This window comes from Falco cherrug, chromosome Z (genome assembly GCF_023634085.1).
Source record: "Falco cherrug isolate bFalChe1 chromosome Z, bFalChe1.pri, whole genome shotgun sequence".
Taxonomy (NCBI): Eukaryota; Metazoa; Chordata; class Aves; order Falconiformes; family Falconidae; genus Falco; species Falco cherrug.
In genome coordinates, this window is record NC_073720.1 from 51503623 (window position 1) to 51518119 (window position 14497).

At 40.8% G+C, this 14497-nt stretch overlaps 1 protein-coding gene across 1 annotated transcript; it reads right to left on the bottom strand.

The window, feature by feature from the left end:
* Positions 1–2461: 2461 nt before the first annotated feature.
* PHAX (phosphorylated adaptor for RNA export) lies at positions 2462–13389 on the bottom strand. The gene is made up of 5 exons (XM_055699360.1): positions 13181–13389; positions 9528–10147; positions 7235–7355; positions 5472–5555; positions 2462–3812 (listed from the first exon to the last, which is right to left on the bottom strand). The coding sequence occupies exons 1-5, from the start codon at positions 13283–13285 to the stop codon at positions 3543–3545; spliced, it is 1200 nt and encodes a 399-aa protein (XP_055555335.1). The 5' UTR covers positions 13286–13389; the 3' UTR covers positions 2462–3542.
* Positions 13390–14497: the final 1108 nt, after the last annotated feature.

Below are 14497 nucleotides of genomic sequence, written 5' to 3' on the forward strand. Positions count from 1 at the left end.
TTCCCCATGGAATAGATTCACCTACTGCCCTCGGTACTGGCAAACAAGCAGTGATCTGTGTGACATTTTGTAAATTTGCAAATTCTTTCGTCAATCCTACCATCAAATTTTCCTCAGCCATTTGTTTGGGAATGTCAATCACTTGTTGTTTCTACTTGTCTTTTGTTCCTGTCCACCAAGCCAGCCCATGATCCCACCAACACTACCAACCAAAATAAAATCCAAAAAATAATCATAACCTGATATGAAAAATTAAACATGTTTCAAAGTCAATTTTAAAGTCTCTGGGTCACAATTAACAATCTTCCACAAAGTAGGTGCTTTCTTCACTCAATAGTACGGACACAATAGCAAAGCATTGCCATCTGGCTTGATGTTTGGAACTGGATTCAGTAAGAGTTGCTGGAGATACCCAGCAGCACCTTGGGAAGTATGGGACAACTATTAAGCTGCATACAGTGTAAAAACATTTTCTCATCTCACTATCCCTACCTTTAAATTCAAATTATTCTTCGTATCTTCCTTCCAAGGCATCACAGTAAACGCTGAGTCATTCCATGCTTGCTTGAGAATTTTGGAAAATAGGAGTTTATAAACCTGGAGGACAAAATATTTTAATGAAATCATCTACTTGGAAGTGGAAGGCAAATCTGTAATACTGTAATTATAATTAAAATGATGCTTTCATGATCCACTATGAAACTGAATCACTAACAAATCAATTTTCCCTGTGATACCAAAAAGCATTGTTTTCTCATTTGCATTTGGGATGTAAGAAAAACTTCTTAGGTTACAAACAAGCTGTGCTTTCAAACCACAGCATGTTTCCCTCATTTTCACTGTCTGCTTCAGGCATGACAAAGACAGCTTAGCTGCTATAACTTAATGGACAGAGGGCAATATTTGTCCCACAATGCATTTGCAGAAAAGATGATGCCTCAATGTCATCTGCCCATCGGAAAAACTTAAGAACAGAAAACACAACACTTACATTTGGATTTTTGTCTGTAAAACAGCAGCTACTAAAATCTGAACAGCCAGGTCTATCTGTTCCCAGACAAAACACAGTCCACACAATCAAGTTTAGTTCCAAGGCACAGCTGACAGCAGCACCACAGAGCTGCTACCTCTGCAAGTATTGGTTCAGGACAGTCTAAACAAGCTGAGTATGTCCAAGTTGACAGAGAAAACCTCTAGCCTTACCCACGCTTCCTACTGTTGCAGTAGTTCTGGGGGAAGAAAATAAGGAGGAATGAAAAGCTGGTTGATAAGTAAGGTGAAGATGACCACTGTCTGTCTCTTAACACCTTACAGCAACTTCAGATACAAAGAGAGATCTGTATCAATGTGCACCAACATCACAGCCTGTTTTTTCTCACTCCTGCACCTCTCTCATCTCACCTCGCACATCTGCATTGGTCCATTTGGAAACTGTGGTGACTGCAGCAAGGCTCCAAAGCCCCGGGCTCCTCAGCTCCAGCACTGCCCAAGCTCTAGCCAAGGCTCGCTGACACAAGCCCCTGACTGTCACACACGGACTCACAATGTGGCTGCTGCCAGGCCACCACCACCACACACCAGCAGAAGCTTATGCAACCCACAAAAAGGGGCAGGGGGCCTGCGTCAGGCTGCAGAGAGGGGAGGATCAGCCCCCCCAACTCCACTAACAAACCAAAACATGACCTGCAGCCACTGCAAGCTACACAAAAACGGGTGCTGCTTTGAAAGGTCTCAGTTGAAAGCCGAATGAAATAGAAAAGAGAAAAACACAAAAGATAAGCAAAAGCCAGTTAGTCAGGCACTGGAAGGAAGGAATGGGCACTATCATTCTCCTTCTGTTAAAAGAAGACTTCATATATTCTTTCATTACCCCTTACTTAGGAAATCAACATTAGAAATAGTAACATTTAGCAGCAAATTACATAAAAAAACACCGTTATAATTTTGATTCTTTACAGAGAGTTAAGACATTCTCAAGCAGTTCCCAAAACCAGGATCAAACGGTAGTCTCAAGCCAGTTTGGTAGTACAAAATTAATTTTTCCCTTACAGAAGTTACCAATTTAGAACTCCAGCCATCACAGGTTTGCTAGGAAAGTTAATGCACAAAATCAAAACTTCTTGTTATTTCAGCAAGAGCAATTATAACAGCAAAGGCATGCTTTGTATCTGATGAGTAACTTCTTAACAATAGGGAGGTCTGGCACATGAACAGCAAAATGCAGAAAAGTCAAAACTCTAATTAAATTTACTGAAATATATAATGGAATGTGCTGTATGTTTAAGAACTCCTTCTTCACATATTTTAGTAATTCAAATACCAGCTCTTTACGGTACTGAATTGCTCAATATTCTAACTTTACTATGTGTTTCAGTGATAAACTTTGTTCCGAAATCTGCCTCCAGGTGAAGAAAATCTCCGTGCTCAATTTTGTTGTTGGGTTTGAAAGTGAATTCATTCATTCATATTTCAGAAATATTTTATACTGGAAAATAATTGCCTAGACACAACTTGTTAGTGACAAAGTATTTTAGACATCACACATATCAGTGTTGCACATGTTCTTCAGTTATATTAAAAATATTCAACGTAAAAATTGTGTTCAATTGAACTCTAGAACTACGCAATAGTCTTCTGCATCAAGTAAGAAAATCATCTTTTGCATACTACTGTTTTCTTAAGAATTAGCAGAGAAAAACTTCAGAACTTCTGCAAGACAACCATTACTTTATCCTACTGCACATGCGAGAAGCGTGGAAACAAGAATTGTAAGGTGAAGAGTTTATACCTGCATGTAGAGTCTACAAACCCTTGAGGGGAACATGTTAGTACAATCTCACTACTCAGAAACCATTCATTTATAGCTGTTTTCAAACAAAAAGATCTGTATGAACTGTGTGTGTGTCTACTCATGGAAAAAGTCCACACAGAACAGGTAGGAAGCTCAAGTCACTATTATAATATGAAGGATTAACCTGCTGCAGAAATTTAAACATAATTGCTCAACAGTGCTCGTAACAAGTTTAGTATTCAAAAGTCATTAAGTTAATTTTATAAACCAATCTGTTTTTACAGGTCTTACTCCTACAAACACTGCTATTCTTATCAATACATTGCCATATTTAGAACATACAATCTTTTATATTAAAAGTAACTTTATACTGTTTTATCTGTTCAACTGAAATGAGGATCATTGCTCACTTGATTACTTTTGTTAGCTTCAGCAAATTAAGTATGATGTATTTGGTTGAAGTATTGCCTTAATTCCTAAACCTAATGTGGCTCAAAAAATGTTCCTAAGGAATAAACATGATGCAGAGCTATTATCTAGAAAAACATTACACTTTTGAGGACTCAGCAAACAAAAAATAGGACAACTAACATCTTTCATGCTGTTAAATTTAGCTAAGAATTATATCATGTTCTTCAGAATCAAGTATTTCCCATGTTTCTGCAGCTTATGAAAACAAGAAGTCATGGGATTATAAGAAAGGCTCGTTTAATATGTTTTATAGAGACTTTGTCATCAAGAACACTACTAACTAGAAGATCTCCAAATCATGAGCATTATCAATTTCAATAGTATCTTCATGTTCCATCTTTGTTTCATGATGCCCCTCCTGCAGATCATCCAGGGAAGCCAGAGCCTCATTTGTATCACTAGCAAAAGTCTCACGAGACGCATCATCATATTCTTGCAGGTTAAGCCCTTTAATGGCCTTTTTCATCTTCTTTCCTAGAACTTGTATTCTCCTCTTCTTAGCTGCTTTTTTGTTTTCATACTCTTTTTGGTTTTCCAGATAGAATATTTCCTTGAAAGAAAAAAAAATAGAAATATTCATATTTCTAGTTTTTCCTAAAGAAAACATAAAAAAATAAAATTTTAATTACAAATACCATTCAATATTTAACTAAGATACACATTGACAGAAGTATGAGGAGAGACCGCACTTAAGTGCCCCATAAATAATTTTATTACATAATTACTCAGGGATATCAAAGTGCACGTAAGTAAGTATCACTAAGTTTTCATTTCAAGTTTGCTGATGATATAAAACTGGAAGGAATGGGTGGTAGCCCAAAGGGTCATACTGCCATAGGGAGGGACCTGTAGAAAAAATTAAACCAAAGGTTCTATGACAACTTGAGAAAAAAAAACTTTCCTCCACAATGGAAATTTGAATCCAGCTCTCATGATCTTTACTGTCAAACATTTGTAAAACCCATTACCATCTTCTATACTACAAAACACAATTGTTACAAGTTTTCTCCATACTTCAAGGGGGAGAATATAATACAGCAGAGCTAAATGCTGCTACAAGCTTTTCTTTCCTTGTTTTTTTTTTAAAAGAAAACAAAACTTGCATACCGAAAGCATTAATGCTTTTTTTTTTCCCCAAAAGCTGCAAGTCAAATGCTAAGAATATGCAAATCTGTGAGCGTTACATATGCGACAATGTCCATGACAGGATTACACGCATTTTTCCCCACAGGTTTGTATGACAAATGATGTCTCACACCATCGATCAAGTTCACTGAGTGAAAGCTGCCGTCTCATTAAACACTTGCCAGAATCAGCAAGAGAAAAAACCCCCACACAGTTACAAGGGTATGGAAAATGGGGTAGAAAAGCACTTTTTTTAATGGGGTAAACTGATCAACCTTGCAACTTTTTGTGACCATTACAAGCTATGAATGGTTCATTGTTGGTTTTTTTGTTTAAACATAAACCAGACAATCACAATTTATGTTGTTTTGTTCCTCAATTCCCAGTGCAAGGTGCTGGGATGGTTTACAAAGTGAGTTGTAGCCACCTACAAGCAAAATAAACGAGTTTTTCTATTAACAAAAGCTTCAATAAAGTGTCCAATACCAAACCCAAGTTGTTTTAATTGAATGAAGAAAATACCATCTCAGCCTATTTCACACCCTAAAAGGAAAGGCAATAATATTTACAAGCTGCCAAACTAATGTGGTGAGCATCACGGATTAGGCCAGTGAGCAATTCTGACTAGGTTCAGACCAGTATCTGACTTAATGAGGACTGCTGGCTGGTGCCACAGCTGGAGCTACACAGAACAGAAGTATTTATTGAAAGAACACAATTAAATCCATGCGTAATAACACAGAGCTCCAAAGGGAGAAATACAACTGCAGATAACACTGCTGTAAGGAATACACAAATTAAGAAAAATCCAGTGTTTATCTCTCCACACCCTATAGTGTCATCATCCTCAACAGATCTTTGTGACTGGCACTACATAAAAGGCATTTTCTCTGCCTAGCACAAACAGTAATTCATAATTTTTTAGTGTATTTTTTTGCTTATATTTCGGATGTGAGAAGTTTGATTCTTTGGAATATAGAATTAAATTTGTTGGAAGTTAAGAGAGAGATTAAATCAGAACATTTCTAGTATAAAAACCTCAAAATTTACTTTGGATGATCATTTGCACTCTGGACAATTTTACCTTGATTTGCTCTTCTTTGATGCTAGGTGTGTTCTTCAGCAGGTTTAAATAAACGCCCCCTGGTGTTCTTCTTCTAGTTCCATTCTTAACAGGGAAAGAGTAAATTAGTAATGGCAAGCTTAATACATTCAGTGTTGATATAAAAATACCATCTAACACTGCTTTGTATTGAGACAGAATATAAAAAATTAAGTTCTGCTGTGTTATCTATTACATAAAACCAGCCATAGCTGTTTTATTTATGACTGAATTAGTCATAAGAAGGTCAACAACCAGCTTGCTACATTTGGACAGGTGAACTATGAGGTTACAAAAAAACCCGTTATAACACAATACCAAACTGTTCAGCTACATGCAAGTCTGATTTTGGTAGTGCAGAAACAAAATGCTAATATTATTCTAACTACTCTCACAACTATCTACAACAACATATACACTAGGTTAAATATTCAGAACATTCTGAACACATAAACCCAGTAGAATGCCAAAAATGAGTTTCATAAAATTACATAGGTCTCAGGTTTTCTTAATTGTGCTCAGCAATTCTACAACCGATCTGCATAATCTGCATTTCTGCCTAAGGAATATGAAACACAATGTGGACTTTGAAGTTTCTCGCCACAACATATTAGTTCCACATTTCAACAGTTTTCAGTGTTGCAGTGTACCATACTGAAGCATGGAAGGACTCAGCTTTGAAATCTCTGTAAATCATAAGCACTAATTACCATACTATTACTCAACTACCATAGTATACAGTTGAACTGTTACTCCAGTGCTTGATATTGTATTAAGTGTGATACTTTTCTGCTAAATAACAAAGAAAAATACAACCCAAAAGTTCTACCTATAGAGATGGTGAATTTTTTAAGTATGTTCTTGAAACAGCAGATGACACGTATATCAAGCACAAAACCCCAACCAAGAAAAACGGTATGACCTGGCTTTCCAATAGCATACTCTGATCTGCAGCCAAAGCCACCAAGAGTCATGTTCTTTCATCTCCTTGGTAAACAGTTGTAAATAAGTACTTAGATCTTTCAAGACAATAGACTGCTTCTCAGACAAGTTGCTAGCTGGAAAGTTGTTGCTTTTTGGGGGGGTGGGGTGAGGGGTGTGTTTTTTCCTTTGTTTGGGTTTGGTTTTTAATAGGGCTATTTTTCCCCTCTTTTTCTCCTCTCTACTTCCAATGACAGAAGAGATGTAAAATATAAACAAATGCCTGAAAGTACTTACTAATTCCCTCCCACTTCTCTTCTGACCTTTTGTGCTAAGGCTCATTATTTGATAAACACTAACACACATTAAGAAATTAATAACCTAACCATTAAGTATAGGATTTTTACCATGATTTTTAATGTAAATCAGTATTGTTTTGCTCTACTGATACACAAGGCACTGTTTCTCTAACAAAGCTAACAGATTCTGTTTTGAAAGTTACTCTTCTAATATGACATCAGAAATGCTCACTACTGAGTATGCTGACCTCTGATGGCATGCCAATAAACCCAGTAGACATGTCAGTGCTGCCAAATATCCACCTGACCTACTGGGGCAATGTGCCAGAGGCTTCATTCACCTGGATCCTAACATTACAAGCTTTTATTCAAGCTTCAGAATTCTTCACTCTGAAGTCTGTCAGGGAAAGATCTCATCGGGAGGCAGAATAGAAGTACCTGTCCAACCTGAAAGCTGTACAATATCTATGAGTAAAAAGTTGCGTGTGGGTCCCCCACAAACTCACAATATCACATTTTTCTTACCACTATGAAGAGTCCACCATTTTGTTCCACTTCAGCTGTTTCCATAAGCAGTTCGATAGCTTTTCTTTTCCCAATTATTTTCACTACTCGGGCAATTAAATCTTTCTTTGGCTCACAAAGCCTGAGAATGGGGGTGGGGGGAGGAAAAAAAACCAACACATTAATTGTCAGTGTAACTTCTCCAATAAAACTGAACACAGAACCCCCATAATGAATAATTCATTTTGTGAGACATAAAACTGTTAAAATTGAAGAGTCTATACATTTAAATATGTTTCAATGGCTTCTTGCATCAGACTAGAAAAAACTGACAGCTGCTTAAACGAGGGGTCCTCAAGCTATGGCCCACGGGCCAGACATGGCCCCCCAGGCTCCTCAATCCGGCCCCCTGTATTTACAGACCCCCCCGCCCCCCCCCACCGGGGGCTGGGGGGGGGGGGGGGGGCGGGGCGGAACCAAGCAGCGGCAGATGGCTGCCTGCCACTGCATCCGCACCGGCCCCCTGGTTAAAAAGTTTGAGGACCCCTGGCTTAAACAGACTTAGCAGTGGCAGCTTCAACAGTCAAATCCCCACCCTACACAATCTCTACACAAATTCTGACCCTACACAATCCTCCTGTATGCACACTTTCACAAGCACCTGTACACTGCAACAGGAACTGAGAAAGATACAGGGCAAAAGCTGCCACAAAATAGTCAGAATTTTTTTTTTATTTCAGGTCACTGTGTGGGCCAGCACAACAAAAGGTTATAAAGCCAGGCACAGATGGCACAGCATAGATCAAACACTACTGTGATGTGTATAACCACTATCCTACTGATACAGTTCGCAATCATATCACAGAAACACAGAAAGGTCTGGGCTGGAAGGTGCCTTAGAGATCATCTAGTTCCAGCCCCCCATCATGGGCCAGGACACCTTACACTAGACCAGGCTGCTCTAAGCCCCATCCAACCTGACCTTGAACACTCCCAGGGATGGGGAAGCCACAGCTGCTCTGGGCAACCTCTTCCAATGCCCCACCACTCTAATTTTCAGCACCACACCTGCTATAAACATTTAGAAAAAAGGGGCTTCTGCCCTATTTTGATCAAGTTCAATATAACAAAGGAAAGTTTATTACAAGAGACACAATCAAAGTTTTAAAACTCATGAATAAGAATTTATTAATTTGAAATTATGATTTCATAATTCAATTATGAAAACTACTGAGACTGGTAACAGCATTAATAATTGTCTAATTGCTGTATTTCAGCATCTGGCAATACTAAGCATCACATGCAAGAAACCAACAATGATCAGTAAATCCAGGTTTTATTGAAATATTAAGTTAACCATGAGTAAATCTTGTAACGCTTACTCCCTATTTAACATAATTTTCTCCCCTTGCACCAATGAAAAAGGATTGGAGCAACTTAAGTCATCTAAGTAAGAATGACTGCAGTCATGCATCCTCCCTCACATCATCAGTCCAGTGCTGCCAGTGCCACCTCAAAGAAAACTGCAGCAAACTGCTTCAGAAAAGATCTGTCTGCAAACTAACTCTAAAAACAGCAACAGGCTTTTGGACAGACAAGTTTTCTGACGCAGCTCAGTACAGTTACTGAACAGGATTGTGAAAAGAACTGGATGGTGGTAAGGGTGCATATGGCTGGAGCTTGGTAATCCCAGCACTGGCTTCCATAAATTAGCACAGAACTACAATACAGTTTTACCACAGAGAAAGAGGCAAGGCTTTATTTCAGTACTGGTGCAGCCCTTGGTTATAACAGCAGCAAAGCATTTTCTTCAGGTGAGCATGTTCCACATAAAGAACACACACATTTCAGAAGCTGTACTCTCCAAAGCACTACACAGTCCAAGCAATCTACAGTTTCAAAGGTTAACAACTTAGCCAGATTTTCACGGTGACCATAACAGTTGTTCTTTGGCATCCAACTCCAAATATGCACCTTTACTCATGGGGTATTTCTTTTAAAAGCCACTACTAAATCTTACCATGAAAAAAAGTATTTTCCCCTGCCATTGTTCTCAAACACCCAACTATTTAGGAGGATCTTAAAAAAATATATATAATTAGACAGTATTATGTATGCCTCTACAAGATAATAGCCATAATGCTGCATTTTTAATACCAGGATTTTGGAAATACACACAAGGCACTCATGTTTTTTGTAATCTTGTATGATATCTTACATCTTTAGCAGTAAGAAACATTTTTTCCCACCTCTTCTTTGCCATCAACAATTACCAATACTTACTGAAGTGAAAATACACTGTTATTAAACTCACCGATAAGCAATTTCATCTGCCACTTTTTCCTCTGAATCTTCTTCTGTTATATGATACCTCCCTTTGTATTTCATCTCTTGTCTTTCACCCAGTCTATCTTTAACAGGCCGCTTCCGTTTCAGAAAGCCTTGTCCATTTTCTTCTTCTGCTGGCAATGTTTTCTTGTCATCATGCATGTATTCATCCAGTTCTTTATCTAAAGTCTCTGCCTCCTTTTGCTGAGCTTCTTTCATCAGCTTTTTAGCCAATAAATAATTGTAAGTCTCAGACTGCCTGCTTCTGTCAATACTACCATCCATGCCTAGAATCCCAAGCTCAGTAGCCACCGCATCCTGATTCTGCTCCTGGAGCACCAGACCCCAAATGTTGTTGACCTTCTTGGCACCTACTGCAGTTTGTTTTTGGTGGCTCTGGCTAAGCTGAAAAGGCTCAGATTTAGCAGGAGGGAAGTTGAAACACTTCTGTCGCTTTCGTTTCCAAAGACAGCTGTCATCGTCAGAATCAGAAACGCTTTCATCACTTGAATCCACACTTTTGGTTGTCCGATAAGGAACAGCTGGTGCACATGATGAAATGCTGCTCTGGAACAGTCTGCCTGAATCGTTGCCATCATGTGATTTCTGAAATAAAAGAATAAAAGTCCATTAACTGACTTTTATAAATTAAAAGAGCTATCAAGTCATGTCAAAGCTGATCAGCTAATAAACTTAATTCTGACTCATGTGACTGTCTAAGCAGTCCTCCATGAGCATTTTCTTGATAACAGTTGACAGGAGCATCCTATGAAATGTCTGTATTATGACAGACAGCATGGCTGCTGGAAGAAGGGTTTGCCGGAGTCAAGAAGTCACTCAATACGAGTTATGCATCTTGCTCAACTTTATTAGTTTCTAACACTACTTATATAGAATAGATACACATGCATATTCGTAAAGCAAAAATAATTGATTATTAGCCTCTAAGCGCGTGCAGTTCTCACACCCCTAATTATCATGACTAAAATAAGCATTCTATCCATGTAGCTAGTTGTGTTGCTGTGCTTCAGCCTTGTAGTTTGTTACTCCCTATTTTCCCATACCAGTCCCCATCTTTCTTGGCCCTGCACCTGCTTTCCCAGCAGCTGTAGCTTGTTACACCCACGGCCTGTTGGCACAACATAATGACTTGGTCTCTGGATTCAAGAACAGCTCCAGGCCACCTTTCTTGTTAACTTCAGCACAGCAACTTCAGTACAATTCTGATTACAGGCCTATTCTAATACCAGGCCTGGACTGTGCAGATCTTCAGAGATTCTAAGGCCATGCTTCTGCAGCCATTCTTCTACACATGGCTACTACCAAAAACACCTACCAGGATTTGCTAACCTATTTAATGTAATCTTTGTTGAAAGAAATTAAGATTATCGTGACACTGAAAAAGCTATTAAAATTCCTAAATCAGACAAAGACACAACATGCACAGCAGCTCTAATAAAGATTAAAAAAATCAAACCACCACAGCAACTTACAAGAAGTTTTTTAACAGTACAGAAATTAATATTCTCTCCAGATTCTGAAAGGGGTCAAGATTAGTGATCTGCAACCACAATATTGTTCCCACAGACTCAAGTGAGAAGAAATAATGACCAAAAGATGCAAAACCGAACCCATAAAACTTGCATGCTGACCAGACTCTGAGAAGCTAACAGTATATTGTGATTCAATTAAGACAGCACATGACCAGCTGGGGAGAGTAGCACCTTACAGAAGACTTGGGGTTTTCTTCCTTTAAAACAAGACACCACAGACTCACTATGCCTTAGTAATTAGGGCAAAATCCCTAAAGGCTTCACTAGACCTTACAAAAAAAAGTCTCATTACTATAAAAACATTCAAGAAATGCTGTTTCCCCTGTACTGGGTCTGGCTGAGCCCCACAGCAGCCCTCACAGTGCTGTGCTTTGTATCGGTAGCCAGGAAAGTGGTGATAACACACCAGTGTGCTGACTACTGGTGAGCAGTGCTTGCAACAACATCAAGGCTATTCCTCCAAACTTCCACCTGACCCTGACGAGCAGGCTGGGGGTGGATGGCCAAGACCTTGCCAGGGGGTCACAGCCAGTACAGCTGGCCCTAACTGACCAATGGAATATTCCATACCATAAGATGTATGCTCAGATATAAAAGCTAAGAGAAAGGAGGAGGAAGGGGGGTCATTTGTTATTTACACTTGTCTTCCAAAGCAACCACTGTGTGTACTGAAGCCCTGCTTCCCTGGAAGTGGCCTAACTTTGCCTGCTGATGGGAAGTAGAGAGTAACATATTTTGTTTTCCTTTGCTTCCATGTGCATAACTTTTGCCATTTCTTCATTAAACTGCCTTCACCTATACAGACAAGTGTTTGGGGTTTTTTTGGGGTTTTTTTTTTTTTTGTTATCCCCCCCCTCTCCATTCTGCTGAGCAGGGGAGTGACGGAGTGGCTTGGCGGGCAACTGGCATCCACCCAAGGTCAATCACCAAACCACCCCACACCTGCCAAATAAATGAAAACACGAAAGCCAAACCTGCTCAAATCTGCATAACCTGTGAAAGAGCCATAGGTATCATAACCCAGAATTCTTATTCCCAATTACTGGAAACTTTTGGCCACACTGCCTGTGATCACCTGTAGTAAGCATTTTCCTCACTTATAATTCCAGTATTTCTCCAACTGACTTCCTATCACAAAGTTATATGCTATCCTGTGATCTTTAAAAACAAGATGTCTTCCTTCAGTTTAAGGTGAAATAAAAACTCTTTCTTTAACCTTGCTGCTTTCACTATTTCTTCTTCCTCCTATTAGCAAACAGAAGACAGAAGTCTTCAATTTATTTTATGGTGTTATGAAATATAAATCTTTAATTTAAAACGTAATCCATAATGTAAAATACTAACAACTCCATAAACTAAAAAAACACCACAAGCAAAAACAAAAATCCCACATCTCTAGTAATTTTTGTGCTACACATCCCAGAACTATATTGCAAGTAAATCAAAATACCTAAAGAGTATAAAAACTTACATGTGCAGCCTCATACACTTACTTATTTTGAAATCTTTCCCTGCCCACACACACCCATAAAGTTCGTAACACACTCTAACGTGAAAACAGTATAAGGCACTTCGAAATAAATAATACCTATTCAGGAATTTACGGATGCATAAGAGTTGTGAAGTCAAGGGACAGCAGTAATCGCCCCTCATTGTTTTCATGAGTGTTTACAACGGCTTGTTTCTATTGTTCTTGAGGCGACCCACGGTACCGGTGAGCACTCTGCTTTGCTCGCCGGACCCAGAGCCCAGCAACAACAAAAGCCTTCCCCGCCCCGCGACAGCGAGCGGTCTTCCCAAACGAACGGGCACCGGAGACACAAGCCAGTTCCAGGGCCCAGCGGTCACCCCTGGGGAAGGGCCCCCCACCACAACCCCCCGCCCCCCCGCAGACCACGGGCTGGGCTCGGCCGGCCCCGCTCCCCAACGCGCCCCTCGCTCTCTGGCCGGCAGCGGGGCACCACGGGCGGCGGCAGGGCCCCTGCGGCCCTCTCGCTGCCTTCTCCCGGTGGGCCCTCCGCCGCCAGCGGTGGCGCGGCTCCGGCTGTAGCCCGGGCCTCGCCGCCGGCTACCTCCTCTTCCTCACCTGCTGAGGGTCGTCAGGGGAGCCGGCACCGGGCATGTCGGAGTCCGAGTCGCAGAGCTCACCGTCTTCCACGTCGCCCTCCATCCTCCGCGCCTCCAGCGCCATGTCAGCGCCGGAGCGCGGCGGCTCGTGGACGGGAGCAGGACACGTACGGTGCGGCGCACGACAACCGCCACCCACCAGTAGGGAGAGGGCGCGGTTATGACGGCGGGCGCGGTGCATGTCGGGAACGCCGGCGGGAAGCGGGGCTGATGGCGCGCCGCGCGTCGCCGCCATCTTGTCCGCGGCGACGTGGCCCGGCACTGCCGTGGTGTTGTTGCGTGCCGCTTGTCTTGTCGCTGCAGTTGTGGAAGTAGCCGGTGCTGCACAAAGAAGGAAGTTTAGGTGAAAATCCGTCCCGGTCGGCTTTATTGCGTGCCGGGGGCGGCTGGCAGGGCCGTGCAGCCACCCGGTGCCCGGGGGTACTGACCACAGCGTGCAGTTCCTCAACACAACAGGCAACAACAACAACAGGCTGTTGTACTACCGAGTTAGTAAAATGGCCCAGTTTGCTCTCGGCTGCAGGTTGTTGCGATGTTTCTTAACAAATGCTGGAAGAAAAGCAGTTTCTGCCTACAGCATGTCACTCAAAACCCACCGGAGGAGTGGAGAAACATCTGTTCTCTGCTAGTCAGCAGGGTCTAAGTGACCTCCCTGGATCCATTTCAACCTAAATTACAGTGTACCCCTATTGTGTTAGTTTGTGTATGACTCAAGCCATCATTTGTGCGCTGTAACCACTTCCCGAGGGCATATGTATGGATCTATAATGCAGGACACTAATAGGTATTGGTTTAATTAAGCAATTTATAATCTGATATGGATAAATTTTTATCACAACACTAATCCAGTTCAAAACAGGCAGGTAGGCTGTTAAATCCACACTACCACCACCACCCCCTGAAAAAAAAAAATAAAATCCGAGCCTGATCAGAATAAAGCACAAGACAGAAGAGTCCAGCGATAATTTCTAGGGCTGTTCAAAATCTGTGTTAAACAACTAAAAGAATGCTGATCATGGAGTTTAAATGTTCTCCTTACTTTCTGTGAATAATAACGCATACATGTGATGGTGTTTGATGACACAAGAATGAGATAGTGGAGATGTGAGTGAGAAAGTGATGAAGGAATATACACAGCATTGGACAAATGTCCAGTATCTTCAACCGGTATAAACAAGTATAGATCAGATAATTTAGGACAGGCCTGCAGCTATAGATTCAAATACATTGGTGCATTTTACAGTATTACATCTCTGCTTGCAAGACAATGAAGTGT

What these genes read in the sequence shown, in the direction of transcription:
- PHAX (XM_055699360.1), bottom strand. Translation starts at nt 13,285, where the DNA reads ATGGCGCTGGAGGCGCGGAGGATGGAGGGCGACGTGGAAGACGGTGAG. An exon ending in CCCCTGACGACCCTCAGCAG is followed by an intron (nt 10,148 to 13,180) that starts GTGAGGAAGAGG and finishes CTTTTATTTCAG; the next exon opens with AAATCACATGATGGCAACGA. An exon ending in GCAGATGAAATTGCTTATCG is followed by an intron (nt 7,356 to 9,527) that starts GTGAGTTTAATA and finishes CCCCATTCTCAG; the next exon opens with GCTTTGTGAGCCAAAGAAAG.